Source organism: Pseudogymnoascus verrucosus (assembly GCF_001662655.1).
Source record: "Pseudogymnoascus verrucosus strain UAMH 10579 unplaced genomic scaffold scaffold_14, whole genome shotgun sequence".
NCBI classification, from domain to species: Eukaryota; Fungi; Ascomycota; class Leotiomycetes; order Thelebolales; family Thelebolaceae; genus Pseudogymnoascus; species Pseudogymnoascus verrucosus.
Genome location: NW_017263665.1, coordinates 258,322 through 278,719, shown reverse-complemented (window position 1 = coordinate 278,719; position 20,398 = coordinate 258,322). Strand labels below are relative to the sequence as shown.

Below are 20,398 nucleotides of genomic sequence, written 5' to 3'. Positions count from 1 at the left end.
CAAGCTGTGACCGTCAGCTCTGAGCCTAGGCACGTGTTACAGGAGGATGTTGGAGCACAATTACCCTTGACAGCCAATGATCGTCCGTAAAGCCGTCTCTTGCCGACCTCCTTTTACGTATAGTGCATCCCGCAGACTCTATCTCCACATATCACCCCAGATGCCCCTCCTTCGGCCCCAGAAACACCCAGAGTTGGTTCCTAAACCGCGGATCATAATGCGGAGGTAAAGGGGAATATCTTTCTCTCTTGGAGAAGACATATCGAAATCCTGTCCTCAATACCAGCTGTGATGAAGTGGCTCCCTCGACAAGTGGCTTCCCCACATCTACCAGTTGAGGCACCGCTATAATATTGAACACGCAAGCCATCCTAAATTAACCTATTTCGGGGCCGGGGTTTACAAACGTAAGCGCATTGAGGCCTCAACAAGAGGATCAATCTGGCTACAAAGGATATAGGTCCTAATCTCACCCAACTGGGATTTTACAGTGAGGGGAACGTTACAATTATTGGGAATATAGATCCATATCCCAGTCCCAAACGAATATATTCGGAATTTCACTGAATTTCCGGACAGAGCGAACTTTGAACCTACTAAGAAGAAATAGACGGTTATTCTTATCCAATAATAAATTTTGGCAATGGTACTAAAACTACTCATGGACACCGTCTCGTCCGCTCATCAGAATCATTGATAGCATGGAGATGGGTAAGACAAGGGTTCTGCGGTATCCTCGAAAACACAAACACAACTATCACTTTGCCCGATATCATCATCTGTAGGAACCTTGTGTGACACCATGCTGGGGTCAGTAACAGCAGCAGTCCGACAGCACAAGCCCAACGGTGACAGCAGCAGTAACGACAGCAGAAACCAACAACAACAGCAACACCGCGACAGCACCGAGGCTGTTCCTGGTAATGCAACGCATCACACAACCTACTCATAGCCCATTTGCGTGCACAAAAAAATACAAGGACCGCAACGGACAACCGCCACGATGTGAACCCAGTGTCAGTCTGACTTGTAGTTCGATGCGAAGACTGAACAGTTCCATGGATATATATATTTGAGAGCGGATGGTAGGAAATGACTGAATGAAGGTTGGGGAAACATGATTGAACTCATGGTGCAGGCCACGGCAACGCTGTATTGATGAAAAGGGGTAAGACGATAGAAACCAAAGAAACGAAGCTCATAGATACATATCTCCAGCTCAGAGAAGACACCTCTCATAACGGAAATCGTCGAAGTAGAACCGTGGCACGGAGGTAGATGCACTTCGTGGAATTCTCGAGAGAGCAGCACTTCTAACTTGCTTGGAGACAGTGGTACTATAGGAAGGTCACTGACTGCGGGTGCTTACCCAAGCCCGTCATTATTTATAGCAACCACGAGGATCGCAAAGAGCTTCCACGGACGTCACAGACACCATGGGAATGGGGAAAACCCTATTTGTGGTCCTGATAATGCTCTCCGGGCAAAAGGCTGATGGGGACATGCCATAGTGAATCGTTCTTGAGAAGTTGGTGTGTTAGAACTTGAAGTGAGAGGTTGCGTGGCTGCGAGAAGGCTAGCGGTTGGGAGATGGGCGGCAGTGAGGAGTTGAGAGTAGTAGGTACAGTGGCAAAATGCTAGCTGGAGAGCGTTTTCTTGTGGGTTGTTCTTGTTCCACAGGTAGTTTCAAGTCATTGATATGGAACTTGCCTTTCACTTTGTCCAAGTGTAGTTCCAAATGTACCATTCCCTATAAGGTGCCATATCCGGTACCTTAGCTCGTCTGCCATATTTTAACGGGAGAATATACACAGCATGTGGAAATTAAATGGCACTTATATCCTAGTTCTTAAATGTCACCGTCTTCGTCTGCACCCACTCCTCCATCCCCCCGCTCCCAAACCTTCCATACCCAGAGCTCTTCCAGCCTCCATGCGGCAGCGCCGACTCATCATGCACCGTCATCCCATTTATATGCACCGCACCGCTCTCGATTCCCCTCGCGAACCTCAGCCCCGTACGCAGGTCTTCCGTGAACACCGATGCCGACAGCCCATACTCAGTATCATTCGCAATACGCAGCGCCTCCTCCTCCGTGTCGACCTCAATCACACTGACAGTCGGCCCAAACGACTCCGTCTTGTACACATCCATCTCCTCCGTCACGCCTCCAAGAACTATTGGCGACATCTTCGCTCCATCCTCTCCACCCAGAGCACCAACCATGACAGCTGCTCCCTTCCCAACGGCATCCTTCACAAGCCTTACATTCTTCTCCACCCCCATCCGATTCACCAAACATCCAACCCCAAACATCTCTCCCACCTTCACCTTCAACCTCTCCCCGAACACCTTCGCCACGCTACGGTGCACAAGTATCTTCTCGGTGCTCATACAGATCTGCCCGGTGTGCATAAACGCGCCCTTCGCGCACTCAGTAGCTGCCAAGTCTAGATCTGCGTCACTCCACACGATCGCCGGCGCCTTGCCACCCAGCTCCAAGAGCACAGGCTTGAGCGCGCGCCCAGCCTGCTCGGCAATGATGCGACCCACGGCCGTGGAGCCTGTGAAGTTGATCTTGCGAATACGCGGGTCGGTGATGAGTGCTTGTGTGACTGCAGGCGCGGAGGCGGTGTCGTGGGCGAGGGAGTTGAGGACGCCGGCGGGGAGACCGGCAGCGTGGAAGCACGAGACGATGGCCCAGGTGCAGCGGGGAGAGATCTCGGGGGCTTTGAGGATGGCAGTGTTGCCGACGGCGAGGGCGTTGGCGATGGCGCGGACGCCGAGGATGTAAGGGGCATTCCTGGGGCGGGGTTAGTGGCTGAGCGGGAGGGAGGGAGTTTGGCGAAGGTGGAGGAAGGGATTGATGGGACGAGAGTAATTACCATGGGGCAATGCCGAGAATAACGCCAAATGGCTCTTTATATATGATTGCGCTCGTTCCTGGGTCGGAGGTGGTAGGGAAATCGCCCTTCACGCTTGAGATGCGGCCCGCCACATCAATAAGCAAATCCGTAGTGAGGTGGATGTTGAAGCCCGCCCAACCAGCATCAGCGCCCGTCTCATCAACCATGTATTTTGTGAGCTCTTCTGCTCGGCTCTTGAATATCTCGGCTGTCTTGAGGAAGATGTCGCGTTTTGCGGCGGGGGGAAGGTCGCGCCATGCGGGGAAGGCGGCCTGGGCGGCTGTGACGGCGGAGAGAGCGTCAGCGACGGTGGCGGAGGCGGAGCGGTGGATGAGTGTGTTTGTGGAGGGGGAGTTGACGTCAAAGGTTGAGGAGAGAGGGAGCTCAGCGCCGTTGATGTAGGCAGGGACTGTGTGGATTTGGTCGGAGGAAGACATAGTAGCGGTGTGTTGTTGGTAAGGCGCTGTAGACGCTGGAGTGGACGAGGGTGATCAAGTGGGGGGGAGAAGCAATATAAGGAGAAAAGAGGTGCTCTAAATAAGGAAACTTATGGTAGATGCATAAGATGGGGTAAGTAGAAAGATGCGGGGACGAGGGGCTAATATGAAGTAAATGGACTTCTCTTTCGGCAGTTCCATGATATCATGACCACCCAATGTGATCTATCAATCGGCCCCCCTCGGCCACCATCAGTCTCAGCCAGGGCTGCCCCACTGATACATTTGATAGATGATCATAGGGCCCGCGGTTGATCCGGGGCAATGAGGGACGGGACAGTGTGGGGTATGTTGAGGAGGCTGGAATGCCAAGTGATGTATGTCTTGAGCTCGGGAGTTAGGAACGGAAATTGTAACGGGGCGGAGGAAGGGTGCTTCCGTAGTGGAACATTGATAAGTATATGTATCATAGATATCGATATATCAGATTTTTCTCAGGTGAGTAATGCATTGCATGCGTATCGTTTTCTTTCCGTTTATTTGTTGTATACATATACATATTGTAACTACCAAAGAAAATGAATGTAATATGAGAAAAGAAGCAGATGATATAGTTTCGTTAATACACGCCTATACCTCGTACATGTCACGTGCCATACTTCGGCAACGGAAGCTGGTATACATTTATCCGAGAACGCATCATAATCGCGCCGGGTACCCCAATCCGCCCCGCTTCCCTCGATCCTTCTCTTCTGGAACTTACAACAACCCGACAATCACTCACTACCAAATCTCCCTCGATAAAAAGCAATGGCTGCCCTTACCCCCAACTCCGCCCGTGTCCTCCAGACCGTCGGCTTAACAACAACCGCCATTCTAGCCGGCGCCTCAGCCTCCTTCTCAATATACACCGTCCCCCGCCTCCTCGAATCCCCCACCCCTCTCCTCCTCAAGCAATTCAAGCACATGTTCTCTGCTGGCCACGATACTGTCCCAGCTGGCACCGTCGTTGCCGCCACATCTCTCCTCTATCTCGCATACGACAGCCGCGCCGCCGGCTCCCCCGCCTGGCGCGGGTATGCGACTGCCGCGGCGCTGGCGCTGGGTATTATCCCGTACACTCTGATTGTGATGATGGGCACGAACAAAGTGCTGTTGAGCGAGGCGGAGGTGGCGGAGGTAGCGGCGGAGAAGGTGGAGACGAAGGCGGCGTCGGTGAAGCAGCTGCTGGATCAGTGGGCTACGATGAATTTGGGGAGGTCGGTGCTGCTGGCTTCTGCGGCGGTTACGGCGACGTGGACGGCGCTTGGGAAGGAGCTGTGAAGAGGTTGAGTTTGAATGAAGACATACACATATATTGACAGATATTGGGGGGATGTATTGTGGGATAGGGTGTGGGAGCATGCAAGCCTCCAATTCGGTGTTGGGCGTCTATTTGATAGGATATGAATCTCAACTTCGATTAGGCAAATTAATACGAATAGCAATGGAGTTTTTTATCATGCCACATTGCGAATTGTTTTATTTATTACCCTGGCTCAACAAAAGGCGGAAGTTTCGGATCAACATACTCTACACTTTCATTACCGTTTCTTGCCATTATTCTCGTAAGACACCAGAGAAAATCCCCGGAGGGACGGGGGTGGAAGCAGGCAACCGAAATGCTACGCGGTGAACCGACGCGGGCGGGAGGTACGATCAAGCCACAGAATAAGTCAACCTTTGGCTTTGTTCTCATTTGACAAATTACTGGACCAGTGGTCAAGGCGCAGTGGTGACGGTGATGGTTGGCAACAGCGGCTTTATATCGACAGCAACATCGATTACCGACAGCAACTTCTATTCGACAATAGCATCAAATGACAACAACAGAGAAGTGACAGGGGTTTCAAACCGAACACCAATACTCAATAGGCGGGGGAAAGTTCCAAACCAAACAGCCAGCCAACGATACTGGATGAACGAGGGCCAACCGCATAGGTAAGCCAGGAGGGTAGGAAGGCAATGCTCTGGTCGAAAAATCCAAGTGAGAAGGGGGGGTTATATATTAATGCTTATCTAGCATCTGATAGCTGCCATGCACTGAGCGGCTTGAGACTGGCTGGTCTCCGAGTTTTGGTATATATTTTGCAATTGTATATTGAAACTCGAATAAGACAATGTCCAGGATGGAAGGATATGCGAGCACTACTAGTGAATATCCAGCTGCTCCAAACATGGCGAGGTAACAAATATTGTCTCCACCCATTCCCTACGTCTGCACTTCAACCGCCTCGCTCTCAAACTGACCATTATTAATCGAGTCTCTCATCGAATACCTACCATTATCATCTTCACCCAGCCAAACAGCCATCCAACGCCCCTTCGCCTTAACGCTATACTTCTTCCCCCTCTTAATCGACATTGCCGAACGTCCAATCTTCACCTCCTCACTCAGGCCCTCTCCTGGCCTAATTAGCAGCAAGTTATCACTCGTCTTATTCCCCTGTTTGTGCACAAAAATACCACCCTCCGGAAACAAATAGTCAACCATAAGCCCCATATCCGGCACCGCGGTGCCCCACCACAGGTCCGTAACCTTGAAGATCCCCATCGCCGGTGCGCCATGCGCGAACGGCGTGTGCCATTTTAGGATGACAAGAGTAACATCGCCAGTGTTGGTCAACGTGACGTTGACACTAAAGGATGGCATGGCATCTGTTGAGGTATCCTGGGGAGCCGCGAGCGGACTCAGTGATACGGTGATGGGGAAAAGGGGTGTGTCGTTGGCATGGCGAGAGGACATTGAGACCGAGACCGAGTCCCTGTTGAGTAGGTGGGTTGCTGACATGTACAGGGCTGCGATGCCAAGGAAGACGAGGAAGGCGATACTGCCAGGGATTAGGCGGGCTCGACCTGAGCGCGGGCTGGTGCCGTTCCCGTTTGTCTGTGAGTTGGTCTTGGAGGTGAAGGGCGTGGGTTCGGCCTTCTGCTGATCCATCGCTGGAGCCCGTTGGTATGCGTTTGCGGCAAACGCAGCAGCGAATTTGCTGCTGGACCGGAGACGAGCGAGGTTGAGGCAGATGCGGTTAAATTCACCAAGTCATTCTAAACCATCACCTATATAACAGCGTATATATGAGGAGATATAGTCGTGGTCCTCAGGGTCACAATATTGTTTTGGGATAATTTTGATAATTCGTACAGGCAATCTTCGGCGACCTGCTTAAGTAGGTCAAACCAACATCCAACAGCTTACTTTACACCCGCTTACCCACGTTGTTTCATTCGATCAACGCTGCAACCTGAACCCTGGGACCCCTGGAGGCTCTATAGTGGGCTATAATCCATATTATCGCCGTGGTCTAGACCTTGCCGAATGCAATCTGAGATAATTGATGACAATATGTTTCTTCGGACCAGTATTGATTGGGGCGTGAATACAAGCCTATGCATGGTCTAGAAATGGACAGACACAGTTGCATCGCAAATATAGAAGACGGATTGGGGATTTGTGGCGTTCTTCAGTCATGGCCTGTTTGCCGAGCTCGGAACGGACTACGTGGCCCTGGCTTTATTGCAAGGTCCTGGTTAAACTCATCCACTAACAAGGTTCTTTCACTATGATCAGTACAGTACATAAGCTACTGTAAGCGCCGTCGCTCCGTTGATGCGGCCCTTTAGAAAAATGCCATGTGAGCAATTAACTCCATAGCTGTACTGTTTGAATTCGCACTGCTGACGAACTGGTAGAACGCTCCTCCGTTGTCCACCGTCTCAAGGCGTCAAGATAGCAGAGAACCGATATACCAACTTCAAAAACCTAATTATGAGCTTCAGTAGCCTATATTTAAACACGTGATGCCACAATCCTTTGATCGATGCCACGCACCGGTCGTCGTCGACGTCTCATCCGGCTATCTCGCTTCACGAGTCCCCATCTCCATTCCTATTCCGATAGGATATAGCCGGATATGAACCCCCCGTGGGAAAATATTCCAGACGCAAGTTGGTCGCCTCAGTGGCTCTCGATTCCATGTGACCGCTGTACCCCCAGATCAAGATAGCGTACCTAAATGGACAGGGACCACCGTGCGAGCGCAATATGCAGTTGGCGCCAGTGGACCAGGGGTGTTGGGGTGGCATCTAATTCCCTCGGCGTATAGCGGGTGTCGACTGGCACTGTGCGTGCAGCGCTAGGATCGGGGACTATTTTATATTTGTTTCATCCAGATGCATCCAACAGCATAGCTCCATGGACCGGCATATATGGCCCTCGGCGCTACTCTTCCTTCGCCAGAGGCCTTGATGAACACGAGCTGCCACTGTCTTTCTGCAAGTCTTTGTAATGGACCTCTATAAAGCGCCTCGGGTACCCACTGTATGGGGCATCTGTCACCGCATCCCACGTACCCCGCCATAGCCATTGCAGATCTCTTCGAGGCCTCATCATGCTTGCCCTGACCCAATTCTTGCTGGCGCTTGCCGTTCTATCATCCGTCGCAGCCTCTCCTCTGAGCCGGCGCGATGATGCCGTGGAGAGTCCCCTTGACGTGACCATTATCCCCATCGGCAACGCCGTCTTCAGCGCCAAAGTTACCAATACTGGCTCCACGGACCTAAACCTCTATGCATACGGCTCCCTCCTCGACCCCTCCCCTGTCGAGAAGCTGAACATCTACAATGTTCCCGATGCAACCAGGGTGAGCTCGGACTACACCCAAGCCAGCCGCATTCCCTTTACCGGCATCTTTCGCACTATTTTGCGAACCAACCTAAGCGCTGAAGCCTTTATCCCCCTCGCCGCCGGCGCCACCTACGAGACCACCATTGATGCCGCCAGCGTCCATGACTTTGACAGCAAGACCTACGCCTTCGTCGCCGAGGGAGCCATCCCCTACGGCCCCGTTGGAACGACAGACTTCCCCACCCTCGCCCACCCCTACCGCTCCAATCTCGTCACCGTCCCCGTCGACGGCCCCGCAGCTCGCAAATCCAAGCGTGACCTTGGCCTCGAGCCTCGCGCAAATGTGCAGGCAGACTGCACTGGCACCAACCTGGCAGTCATGAACACAGCGCTGTCGAACTGTGTAAAGCTTGCTACTTTTGCATCGATAGGCGCAGCCGCCGGTAACGACGCCCGCTTCAATGAGTACTTTAAGACTACCGACGCCACAGTCCGCGCAGCCGTGTCTGCGCGCTTCAAAGCTATAGCAAAGGAGTGCTCTACCGCGAATAGCGGGGTCGTGTCGTACTACTGCATTGACCCGCAGACATACTGCAAGGACAACGTGGTGGCGTACACTCTGGGTGCCTCAAGCAGAGTCGTCAACTGCCCAGCGTACTACACGGCTTTGCCGCCGCTGACGGACGTCTGCCACAACCAGGACCAGACGACGACGACTATTCACGAGTTCACGCATGTGCCTGCCGTGTTCTCCCCTTCTACCAAGGATAATGGGTATGGGTATGCTGCGGCGACGGCACTAACCTCGGAGCTAGCGCTACTGAATGCTGATACATATGCGTTATTTGCGAACGCCGTGGTGTTGAATTGTTAAATAGATGAGTGGATGGTGGCCACTGAGATATATGAGAGACGCAGCATGATGAATCAAAAAGGTGGAAAGTCTGCCTGCCAAATATAATTGCACATAGCTTTGCAGTTCTGGAGGTATAAAAGTTTATCTAGAAACAAAATTTACTCCATTAGATCAGATTTTGCCTGATAGTTTCTGTTCGAGAGTTTAGATTGGACGTTCTAATCTATTTCAGGGACGTTGGTAGTCCTGCAGGTCAATAATCTTAAGACACCGATGAGACATGAGGCGCATTAGCCGCTGGAAGTCAAGTGTCATACGAATTCCATCGGAGCCCAATATTAACAATAATCGCTGAAATTCTCAGACTGGGGCAACTATAAAATATGGAAATAAATAGATTAAGAAACAAAATATATTCTGGCTCAGTGTTCACCAAATAGTATTCGAATAGTATTCGGGGTTTGCCCGAATACTCGTGATCTGATAATATTCGGCGAATACTCATACGAAGTTATAGTACTCGTCAAATAGTATTCGCCGAATAGTATGAGGCTCAATTGTAGGTAGTATAGTAAGAATTGAATATAATAACTATCTACTCGCTATAATCCTCTTCGTCGCCCACAACCCCCCAATCCCGTAGGCAGAGTAGATATCGAAGAGTAGAAGGTAATAGTCTATTCCTCTTCTTCGTGACTATATCACCGCCGACACTAAATATACGCTCTAACGCTGCCGATGAGGCTGGAATTGCTAAATAGTCCCGCGCAATCCGTGATATAACTGGATATTAGTACTGCTTTGCCTGCTAATATTTGAGGATATTAGTATTGCGGTCGACACCATTCTCTTTAAACCATCGCCGCCACTCAACTTCCTCAATGGAAGGCCCACGATGCTGATACATCTCGTCGTCGGAATCAAGCTCTCTTTGAGCTGTCGGCTGCTCTATTTCAGCAGCAATAGTAGCTTTAATAGCAGCAACTTGTATATCGTTCTCACGGTCTTTATACCGGTTATAACAAGCTGCAAACTGTACTCTTACCCTGTCTCGTTTCATAGCGTCTATACTGTCTAGCATATAATATTCGTATATTCTTAAGTTAAATCCTAGGTCGCAGATAGTAGCAATTGACGAGTGGCTCGAGCCTTGATTTGTCACAAGGTTATAATAAGTATCAAGCTTATTATATGACGCTTTACAAGCTGCGCTAATTACAGCTATTGTCAATGGAGCGTTTTACATTGCCTTAAGCTTATTTAAAAGCCGTAGATAGTGTGGAATACAAATGTTCAACGTTAGATAATTATTAGCTTGAACTTGCTCTACTAGTTTAACGAATATCTTAAAGAACGCCTTTAGTCCATGTAACACTTACTATTCTATTGATGTGATGATAATATTACGTATACTTAAATCTATCGTTTGTAAAGCACATATAGCATTAATCGGCTGCTTAAGCTTCAAAGCGTTCTCGAGCATATGATATGTTAAGTTCCATCGTACAGGCATGTCGAGGGACATTAAAACCACCTAAATACCCATAGCAATTGCTTGTACTTTTAATGCATCTTTCCATGCTCGACGGTTCTAGAAGACATAGATATGCTAGCGTAGTTTTATAAGAACTATCGACACTTCTTCTCTATTTAGAACGAAGCTTTAAGTATGAGCAGCGCCTTGCTTAAGCCTATACGATTCTATCTGCTCTAACGGTATAGCTTTTAACATTGCTAAAGCTGCTTGAACTGTAAGGTTTATAATATGTGCCATACATCGAACGTCGCCTTCCTTTACTATAAAGCTCTATGGTTGCTATATAGAAATAGCACTCGTGCATGCCCTTATTTCAAACTCTGCAAGCATTGCTGTATTGTTTGATGCGTTATCTCTAGTAACAGTAAAGACCCCATTTGTAATACCGAAGTCGTCCGTAATAGCTTGAAGCTGCTCTGCAAGATATTCACTAGAATGAATGGGCTCTTTTAGATGTATGATATCAAGAACACAGTGCCGGTGAACCTATTCGTTATTTATCTAATGAATAGTTATTACAGCGTGCTCTACGCCATTCATTACAGACTATGAATCAGTTGTAAGTGACAACCGTCCGCCCTTTGCTATATGAGCCTAGAGTTCAATTTGTAGCTTCATACGGTGGTTGCAGAATGTCTTATGTAAATCGCGCATTAAGGAGGTTGTTGATATAGCTAACGTTGACGGGCTAAGCTGGTAAATGAGCTGACGAAATGAAGGCCGATTAACTAGACTCATTAGTAAGTTATTAGATATAATAAATGCAAGTAATAACTCTCTATATTAAGAGGCAAGAACTGAGCTTCCTCCTACTCGAGGAGTAAAGAATGCTTGGGCGCTCAGGGTAGTTGTGCTTCGGGCAGTTCTCATATTCTGAGCGCCCTGTGAATCCTGCGAACTCTGACTCTGCGAACTCTGAGCACGCTGTAGCAATGGAGTTCCTGGTTTTAAAGCTTCGTATAACTCAGGATGCATGCTTTCAACATGCTTCCATAAATTACTTGTGATATTCCATGATAAAAGCTTCGGTTTTAGCCTATAATTACAGCCATTTTGCATACAGATAATCTTCATCGTTGCAGGGCTAGTGCTCAACAATGTTCTACTAAATACATTCTTTAAGAACAAGGGTGACTGGGTATTTAGGAGTTGTGGCTGTATTTGTAGTAATGGTAGAGCTGTCGACGGCGAAGGCTCAAATTGAAAAGGGGGTGGTAGATGCTGAATTTCCTCATCTTCGTCACTTGGAATTGCTGATAGCTCAGAGTCGCTCATTCTAGTAGAAATACCAATTGGTATATTATCTTTGGATCTATTTCTACGGACCTATCTATGAGGGCAGGGAAAAATCTTCGTTGCTTGGCGTTCTGGGCCGTGCTTGCCAAGGACTCGAATAGTATTCGAGTCTTTGGCAAATACTCGCCGAATACCCCAAATTTTGCCCGAATACTACTCGGCGCCGAATACTATTCGAAAACCACAAATACTAATACTATTTTGGGGAACACTGTTCTGGCTTGAGTTAAAGTGCAACACCAAGAATCCAAGTTTAGTAATTATATTCAAATATATTCTCACCTAAATTAAATGTCGAAAGATACAATGCACAATTAAAGGCCCGACGCAAACCTCTACTCAGCTTCACCAAGAGCTTCTCGTCTCGACCTCGACATGGGATCTAGATACGGAACCTCTCCCATACTGACTGCCCGATTCCCCGTCCTCGTGTGGGTAACATCAACATCAGAAGTGCCCGTATGGAACGAGCTCCTATTATCCCACTACAGCAGCCACCCATCAGTACCATCCACACATACCCACATGGACAGGAAAACTCACAATAGCAACATCATCAACACCCCATTTGAACCGACACTGCAAGTCATGATTATTCGTCAACAACTGTCCTAAATACCTCAACACCTCTTCGCTCTCCTGTGGCGCCAGCTCATTCAACTGCTCGATCTGGTTCAGCGCTCCATAAATGCTCTTCCAGCCCGTCACCGGGTTTGTCCTCACGACAGGATGATTAGCGATTAGGTCCTGGCCGACGTTCTCGGCGGCACCACGTGGGCCAGGGTGGATCTCGAAGCCGACGCGGGCAGCGGCAGCTTGGAAGTCGGGATTGGCATGTTTAGCAGTCAAACCCTCCAGAAAGCGCTGATAGGGAGCGGAGAGGCGGTCATACATCTCGTAGCCGGAGGCCCAGATGGTGTCGCCGCCAGTGGGAGGGACTTTGCGCATTTTGAGGATGGCATAGTCGGAGGGGACGTGCTCAAAGGTCATACTTGGAGAATTAGCTGTAGAATTCCCAAAGGGTTGGGGAAAGTACTCAGAATGCCAGCCTTTGCTGGCGAAGGTGTAACGTGAGGCGAGGTGAAGTTTGCGGCTTAACTTGGAAGAGATGACGGAGATGTGGTCGTCGACGTCGCCGGCATCATTGATGCCTACATCACGCTTGCCTTCGAGAAGAGGGTGGATATGGATGCCAGAGGTTGCTGGCTTTCCAGATAGTCTCCCAAGAAGATCGATGAATTCCTTTTGCATTGAGACCGTGAGGTCCTTCTGATTCCGGAAGAATACAACGCCTCTTTCAGATACTGCAGTTCGTGTCAGTGGCTGTGGAGGCTTATCAATTGCATAGAGCCATAGCCTTGCATAGCGCCACCTCGAGCCTAACATACCTGTAATTGCTAAATCTCTGACGTATTCATCACGCCGAGGAGAATTCATCAGTTCCGAAAGCTGTATGGTTGGATATTCGCGTCCAATAATTGACGTCACATCAAAGAAGTCTGTCGGCAGAGCTCCAGAAACCTTTAGGGGTTCCTTTATCATACCGCTCTTCACGGGAGCAGCAGCCTTGGAGCTAGCTTCAAGCGATGGTGCCATTGTTGTATGAGCGAAACGTGGCCAAATATGAGAAAGCTAGCTTAAATATAGCAAACGTGGAAAGAGTAAAATACAAAGGAAACAAGTGGGATATATATATTCCCCTCCAAGAAGAATCCACGCCCTTAACAGTTGTTTATATACCCATCACATCCCCCGCTATTCCCATGATCCACCACGGCTTTCCAATTTGCGTGCTCAATTCACGGCGGCATCCAGCAACGGGAGCATCATCTCGTGGGCTAACGATCCACAATCCCGTGCTTATTAGGATAGCCAACACAAGCGCGTGGACCGCGGCATACTCGTACACTGCTCGTACAATGCTCGTATAGCGCGCAAATGTTGGTATTTTAATGAGGAGCGGGGTTGGCAGCACTTGCCCCTCCAAGTATTTTCTAGATAAGATGCGGGGCAGTGGGGTCCGGACGCGGGATGGCACGGCGCGATCCCGCAAGCGTGGAACTGCCGGACGTTACACTGAGAGGTGGCTGTAGTTAATTGGGGAAGTATTAAAGGCGAAATTCTGATAACTGGTTTTGACAGCCTTATATAAAAATAAGGGAGTGGTTTGTGGAAGAGTTCCAAGGAGCTAATGTGAGCTGTGAGACACCAAGACCTGAAAGAAGCTGGGCGTGCATAGAGGCGCGGGATGTGGCTTGAGAACGGGATGCATATAGATGCAGAATATACTAAGCTGCATTGGATCGATTAGGCTGTCTACATACTGGTTCCGGCCAAAAACCCGAAGTAGGTCTGTACATAGTAGTATTGTTCACAGTGACCATAGTTTGAGTACAAGCGTCCAATCACTTAGGGCTACAATCAATAAGCCAGCCACTCATAAACAGCAGCAAAGAGACAGGCTCCTTCAGATTGGATAGGTTATATCAATCCTCAACTATACAGGCCTAGCTTTGGACTTCTGGGGATCACGGGTAAGCTGCACTAACTTGAATTGGTAGTCTACATATATCCATAACTATTGAACCAGGTATGGACCGGCCCAAAATGGCAGCCCGATCAATGCAGACTATCTAATTACAGTTCTAACCTCGTTTCTCGTCAATCAGAACCTCCCCGCCCTTCCCGCCACGCTCTCCACTCTCATCGCCCGCATCTGCAAGTCCATCGACCTCATTTAAAACCTTCGCTATGCGCGTCTGGCTCTCGCTTATCGTGGCCACGACTGGGTCTCCGAAGAAACGCGAGATATCCTCTAGAGTCGCCCCCTTCGTCTCGGGCAGGAAGAAGTAGTACACTACCGCTGCTAAGCTCGTGCATACAATGAAGACAATATAGAAGAGATATCCTATCTCCTCAAAGACCCTAAGTCCGATCTGCTGGAGTAGGATGTTGAAGGCCTGGCCCCAGAAGGTGCATATGGCGACACCCTTGGCACGCAGCCGTGTTGGGAACATCTCCGCCGTGTAGACCCATACGGTGCCGTACATAAAGACAGAGTAGGGATATGAATGGAGGAAGATAAAAGTCACAGCAGCTGCTTTGCCGGCTTGATTCTCGGAGCCGGTGTATATTTTGGTGAGGGGCATTAGGACCACCAGATCAACCACGAGGACAATAGCTCCGATCCCTAGTATTGTCAGATATAACACACTGAATTTGATAGGGCAACCTACACATCGAGTCTTTACGGCCCATCCGATCAGCGACCAATGTTATATTGGTAATAACACCTGCAAACCCAGCCAAACCGTAACACCCCGATAAAAACAAAGTCTTTGTGCCCGTGAAGCCGATCTCTTTAAACAGTCTAGACTGGTAGTTACTTATAACCGGTGTGCCCCCAAGATTATTGAAGATATTCACAAAGATACCAATCCACATTCTTCTACGGGCAGACGGCGTAGTAAAGCAGTCGATCCAACGGGATTGATTGGCTTCCCTTTCGGCGATGATCTGCTCATGCATTTGCGTGAACTCCCGCGAAACAAAGTCTTCTCCTAATCCACCATGGATGCGAGTCATGACTAGATATTCCAGTTAAATACCGCACGGCTGATTATGGAAGGTTGGTCTCACTCTTATGTGCTTCATGGCTTCGGTTTTGTTCAATCACTAGAGCTGGGATCAGCAAGGGATACTCAATGTCGACAGGACAGGAGTGAGATAGCAAAACTTACACCAGCGAGGCGATTCTGGCAAAAAGAAACCACCGAGAGCAAGGATAACCGCAGTGGGGATTTGGCACCCAAGTGGGATCCTCCATTGTGCATCTCCATGTGCGAATTGGCAGCCATACCCGATCCAATTGGCGCATACAACACCAAATGAAGCCAGGACTGCAAAAAGACCGACAATGACCCCACGGTGCTGTGGGACAGCCAATTCGGCATTATAGACGGGAACAATGGACAGTAGAATACCCACGGCGAGGCCCGCAATGACACGGCCCGCTATCAGCATACCCAAATTCTGGGCAGCGGTTTGAAGGGTGGTGCCAAAGGCGACTGAAGAGCTGTTAGTTGATTGATTAGTTTACCATGACCAAGGGCACGTACCTATGGCAGCTGCACCGATAATCGTCTTCTTGCGTCCGAACTTCCCGGCTGACCATCCCGAGAACAAGCCGCCAATAGCGGTTCCGCCAGTGTATGTTGAAGCAACGGCACCTAAATCCCGATAGTTAGCATGTCGGGCCTGGGCCACAGCGCGGAATGCAACGCACCTGTCAAGATTGCATCACCGGTAGTTCTCCCGAACATATAGATATTAAAACTCTCATGAGCGATAGTTGTATTGAAGATTCCTATATGCGCAAAAGCCGGCAATTAATAATGGTACCCCACACTAGCTAAACCACAATACGTGCTCGACCGAGAGATTGGAATTGACATACCGCTGTCGAAGCCGAAAATGAAAGCTCCAAGACATGAGAAGATCGCGCAGAAGATGTTGATCCACGCCACCGTGAACCGCGGCTTCGACTCCTCCATGGTTGAGAGAGATGTTGTAGCTCTGACAGTGGTGACAGGACTGACACCGAGCTCCACTTCCCGTCGTCGGCTCGCAAACCCCACAAAGCCTCGACAAGCTCAACAAGCCGAATAAGATCAACAGCCGAACAAGCTCAATCAACAAGTTAAACCTCGCTTTGGTTGTCGATAGTACAACCCGTCTGCAACTAAGAATGTCTCCAATTCACAAGCATCTTTTTCACGCGCCGCTCGCGAGGGACACAAGCTATATACTCCTATTCTTGATCACCGTATGCAAGGGAAGACGACAACCAGCTAAATGAGCTCGCCCTAGCGCTCACAACGCGGGCATTAGGTGGGGCGCACGTGTAGCCTCCGCCGCGCCGCAACTCTAAAGGTCCCTGGTTTCCCGCCGTGATAGCTCCCCGAATTCTGTGGCGACATGGTTATGAACCTGTGAGTGCCATGCGCACTGTGGAGCGCTGTCTCGCGCTCGCCGCTGGTTTGGCGTGAGCTGTGCGACATCCCGTTTACGCCCTGGGGAATCCCGTGGGGTGCACATCCCGTGCTGCAGCGGCTGTCGATCTTAGTGCCGGTGGGTCAAGCGCGTGTTCAGTTTGTCTGTGCAAGGGGAGACGGAGAGACACGTCTGGGGGGGGGGTCCTGATGGGGAGCTGATGGGGAGGACCCGACCGAGTGGTTGTGGCGGCGGCACTTGCGACCTAGTAATGAAGGCAGGATGTGGAGTTGTCTCGGAGTAATATTGCGGCAAAGTCTAGAACTGTTGTCTTAGAAGTTTTGACGAAGACAAGGACGAAAATAGCAGAGAGAACAGGGGTAGCTTATTTCCCTGATCGGAGAAAGAGCATTCTTGGTCGACGTCCGACCTTGGCGAAAAGAAGAAAAGGAGTTGCGAAGTCTTGAAGTCGGGGCCATAGTTGAACATATGAGTAAGTTTTGTCAGCCGTAGCTATCCCGACCGCACTTTTCCTAGAGATGTAGGGTTCTGGCAACTACAGCATTCCAAAAAATAGATTGTTCCTTCTCCATATGTTCTAGATCCCAGTTTGTAACCCATGCCAGAGTACACAGAAACGACGATTGAGAAGAACCCGAAGCACTCCAAAGTTTCCCTCTCGATACGAGACTGCTATCCGGAAAACGCCTGATCCAAAATCATGCTTCCCAACTAAATTTCCAGTACAGTGTTACGAATATTCCGTGTTCTATGCTCTAACCCCACCCCAATTTTACAAAGTACAAGAAAAGACGACGGCAGTATCTAGCCGAACACTTTAGTCCATAAACCCATTTTTATCTAGTAAAGCATCAAGTACACGCGTCGCCTCGTGCGCTGGTCTCAGTTAGCACATACTCTGGACGCCACCACCGATTATTGGGGGACAACTCACATAATTCCCACGCACTCCCCTCCAGCCTCCCCCTGACCATTCTCATCATACCCCTCACATCTCCTCTAGTAGCTTCAATCTCATATGCCCCAATCTCCGGCTTCGCAAACCCTCTTTCTAAGATACCACCTAATGCCGTTGCCTCGACCACCCCGGAGCCAGCTGCTTGTTTTGCCGGATCAACCCTTTTCAGCTTCCCAGACTCAACAACCCAAAGCATTTGCGCTGGCTGCGGCTGCCCCGTCTTCGCGCTATGCGTTCTGCTGAGTCCCAGCGCATATGCCCATAGTACCAAGACAGCAATGAAGGTATTATACGTCAAATACAGCGGATGCAACATCCTGCGCGCCCCATCCGCATTCGCCGTGCCATGTTCATTATCAAGACACAAACTCATAATCTTAAGCGCATGCCGATAGGCATCCTGCCCTACAGGCTGCGTACCCACCAGCGGCAAAAACGCCTCCTGCGCTCGCTGAGGAGTCACCACACGGCCCCATGAATACGACGTCCCGGCCGCCATAAGAATATCCGAGAGACTCTCGCGCAGAAGAATAGACGTGAAGTGGTACGTAACCAGCGCGCTCCTCGCGAGCTCTGTACATCCCGTTTCTGGCGCCAGACGCTCGAAGCAGACCATCCAACTGGCGAGCCCGTCCTCAAAATCGCGGATCTGGAGAAGCTGTAAGCCAGGTGAGCAACCGGCTTCGATGCCGCGGAACTTGTGCTCAAAGACAGCGGAGGCGAGGCCGTGGACTAGGATTTGGAGGGTGAATGCGCTAGAGCAGAAGAGCTCGAAAGCGTTGCGGCGGCGGGGGCGAGAGTGCGTGCAGTGAACTGGAATGAGAAGTTCGAGGGCCGAACGGAGGGTGCGGAGAGAGGAAGTGCGTGGCGGGGGGCGAGTTTTCTCGGTTTGGCGGGACCAGTCAGCTGCGGATTTGGCGAGCCAGAGGGAGGGAGGTGAGGGGAGGGGGAGCTTGAGCATGCCAAGTGTTAGGAGGGCAGGGTGCATGAAGTGGATTGTGTAGTCGACATCGTGGATAAATATTGTGTACGCAACGCTGCGTATATTTGTTAGATCTGGGAGACTGAGATACATGTGGGCGGACGGCTAACCGTATAATTGTCTCGCGCTCGGCCCATTCCTCCCATCGTTTTTCAAGAGGCAGCCGCGAGCCATTGGTGCTGTCAAAATTCTGTGCGAGAAGGCTGCTCCGTCGTGCGAGCTGAAAAGAGTTAGTATGCTTTAAGATCAAGCATTACAGAACAATTGCTTACCGTCACAACCATAGCGTGGAAGACATCAGCCTTCTCATGCGCTGACCGAGACAATGCATAGAAACCGATATGCTCAAGCAGAACCCTGTAACCAGTCAGAATCCAACGTATTCATTTATAAACAAGTAACATACATAGTTTGCAGCGTACAAATATCCACCTGTCTCGCGTCCATTGCTGCCTAATCAGCATGTCAGCTAAGTCACAAGTATCGATTTAGGATAACCTACCAAGAACGTTTGGCGCCATACATGCGTGTGTATCGCCTTCCCAGTCTCCCGTATTGCATCGTCATTATTCGTGCAAGCACCAAGACTACAGATAGTAAGAATGAGCAGTGGCGGCAGCGTTTCTAACTTGAGAGTCGGGCGGTGGAAAAAGGGCATGCAGAGATTTGAGTAGTCGAGGCCATGGTTGTAAAGCTGGAGCAGTGATACGCGGTCACCAAGATAAAGTTTCGCGAGGTCCTATAATCTGTCAGCGAGTTGTTATTGAAGATTAACGAGATAGTTACCGGAAGCTCAGTCGTAAGCTTCTCGTACACAGCCTGCGACATGCTACACTCTTCACTGACCTCTCCAACATTTACGTCTTGCGCCATTTCTATACCCTACCAATATATCAGCAAGCAAACTCGCACACTCCTGAGAATAAAACACTCACAATGCCCATATCATGGTCACCCATATTCCCATACCCCTCCGCAAAAGGATCGACATACTCCCCCCCAGGCGTGAGCTCAAGATAGGGTTCTCCCCCCATTCCAAAGATTCCACCATCCTGAAACGGATACGGGACCTGCCACCCGGCCTGGATCATCTGCTGCTGCGAGCCCACTACATTCATCAACTCCCCTGAAAACTGTGGCAGAAGCTCCTGCCCGCTCATTCCCACCCCATACCCCAAGCCCTGAATCGGCGGAGCCCAACCTTCATACGTCTGCAGCGGCGCCGGCACAGATGCAGGCACATGGAGGGGAACAGGCACTATCGACTGCCTCATTGGAATTTGTTGCTGTGGCGGGGAGGTGGAACTACTTTGCTTCACCCCATTGCTCGGCGTGGATTCAGGGATGGCGGCGCGACGACTAGGTCCACGCGCGTAGTGGGCTCCTTTCTTGCCGCTCTTTTCATGGCGCTTAAGATGGGCATGAAGAAGGTCACTAGACGCGTGCGTTAGAAATGACATTTCGACGGCCTCGTGACAACTACGTCGTTTTGCCCGAGGGGGAAAGGGAGGACACGTCTTACTTCCGTGAGAACTGTTTGGTGCATAAACAGCATTGAAAAGCGCTCGTTTCGTCTGTATCTCTGGTTAGCTGGCGTGTCCTACGCTTCACTCCACTTAGCCTCCCCTCGCATTCCATCCCTTCCGTTTCCCAGCCTCCCACTCTTCAACCCCACACACTGAACTCCGCTCATCCCGAACAGCGAAAACCCGAAATTACTCACGTGTAAGCCGATGCCGGTTGAGAT

At 50.0% G+C, this 20,398-nt stretch overlaps 7 protein-coding genes across 7 annotated transcripts; 2 read left to right on the top strand and 5 right to left on the bottom strand.

Moving 5' to 3' along the window:
- Positions 1–1,277: 1,277 nt before the first annotated feature.
- Positions 1,278–3,910, bottom strand: VE01_03957 (uncharacterized protein). The gene is made up of 2 exons (XM_018273436.2): positions 2,886–3,910; positions 1,278–2,803 (listed from the first exon to the last, which is right to left on the bottom strand). The coding sequence occupies exons 1-2, from the start codon at positions 3,341–3,343 to the stop codon at positions 1,843–1,845; spliced, it is 1,419 nt and encodes a 472-aa protein (XP_018131636.1). The 5' UTR covers positions 3,344–3,910; the 3' UTR covers positions 1,278–1,842.
- Positions 3,911–4,153: 243 nt separating this feature from the next.
- On the top strand, positions 4,154–4,666 carry VE01_03956 (uncharacterized protein; the record flags this gene model as incomplete). The annotated part of the gene is made up of 1 exon (XM_018273435.1): positions 4,154–4,666. One exon carries the CDS (start codon positions 4,154–4,156, stop codon positions 4,664–4,666), a length of 513 nt encoding a protein of 170 aa, XP_018131635.1.
- Positions 4,667–5,503: 837 nt separating this feature from the next.
- VE01_03955 (uncharacterized protein) lies at positions 5,504–6,885 on the bottom strand. Its single transcript, XM_018273434.2, has one exon. It carries the CDS (start codon positions 6,321–6,323, stop codon positions 5,595–5,597), a length of 729 nt encoding a protein of 242 aa, XP_018131625.1. The 5' UTR covers positions 6,324–6,885; the 3' UTR covers positions 5,504–5,594.
- VE01_03954 (uncharacterized protein) lies at positions 6,828–9,300 on the top strand. The gene is made up of 2 exons (XM_018273433.2): positions 6,828–7,017; positions 7,076–9,300. Exon 2 carries the CDS (start codon positions 7,774–7,776, stop codon positions 8,881–8,883), a length of 1,110 nt encoding a protein of 369 aa, XP_018131624.1. The 5' UTR covers positions 6,828–7,017; positions 7,076–7,773; the 3' UTR covers positions 8,884–9,300.
- Positions 9,301–12,033: 2,733 nt separating this feature from the next.
- VE01_03953 (uncharacterized protein) lies at positions 12,034–13,294 on the bottom strand (the record flags this gene model as incomplete). Its single annotated transcript, XM_018273432.1, has 3 exons — positions 12,034–12,183; positions 12,242–13,002; positions 13,087–13,294. The coding sequence occupies 3 exons, from the start codon at positions 13,292–13,294 to the stop codon at positions 12,034–12,036; spliced, it is 1,119 nt and encodes a 372-aa protein (XP_018131638.1).
- Positions 13,295–14,260: 966 nt separating this feature from the next.
- On the bottom strand, positions 14,261–17,042 carry VE01_03952 (uncharacterized protein). The gene is made up of 7 exons (XM_018273431.2): positions 16,155–17,042; positions 15,984–16,064; positions 15,817–15,927; positions 15,439–15,765; positions 15,338–15,373; positions 14,935–15,285; positions 14,261–14,888 (listed from the first exon to the last, which is right to left on the bottom strand). Exons 1-7 carry the CDS (start codon positions 16,249–16,251, stop codon positions 14,344–14,346), a joined length of 1,548 nt encoding a protein of 515 aa, XP_018131637.1. The 5' UTR covers positions 16,252–17,042; the 3' UTR covers positions 14,261–14,343.
- A 165-nt stretch (positions 17,043–17,207) lies between these two features.
- On the bottom strand, positions 17,208–20,111 carry VE01_03951 (uncharacterized protein; the record flags this gene model as incomplete). The annotated part of the gene is made up of 8 exons (XM_018273430.2): positions 17,208–17,587; positions 17,646–18,706; positions 18,762–18,871; positions 18,924–19,008; positions 19,058–19,104; positions 19,154–19,390; positions 19,438–19,533; positions 19,587–20,111. 8 exons carry the CDS (start codon positions 20,109–20,111, stop codon positions 17,529–17,531), a joined length of 2,220 nt encoding a protein of 739 aa, XP_018131627.1. The 3' UTR covers positions 17,208–17,528.
- Between the last annotated feature and the right edge of the window lie 287 nt (positions 20,112–20,398).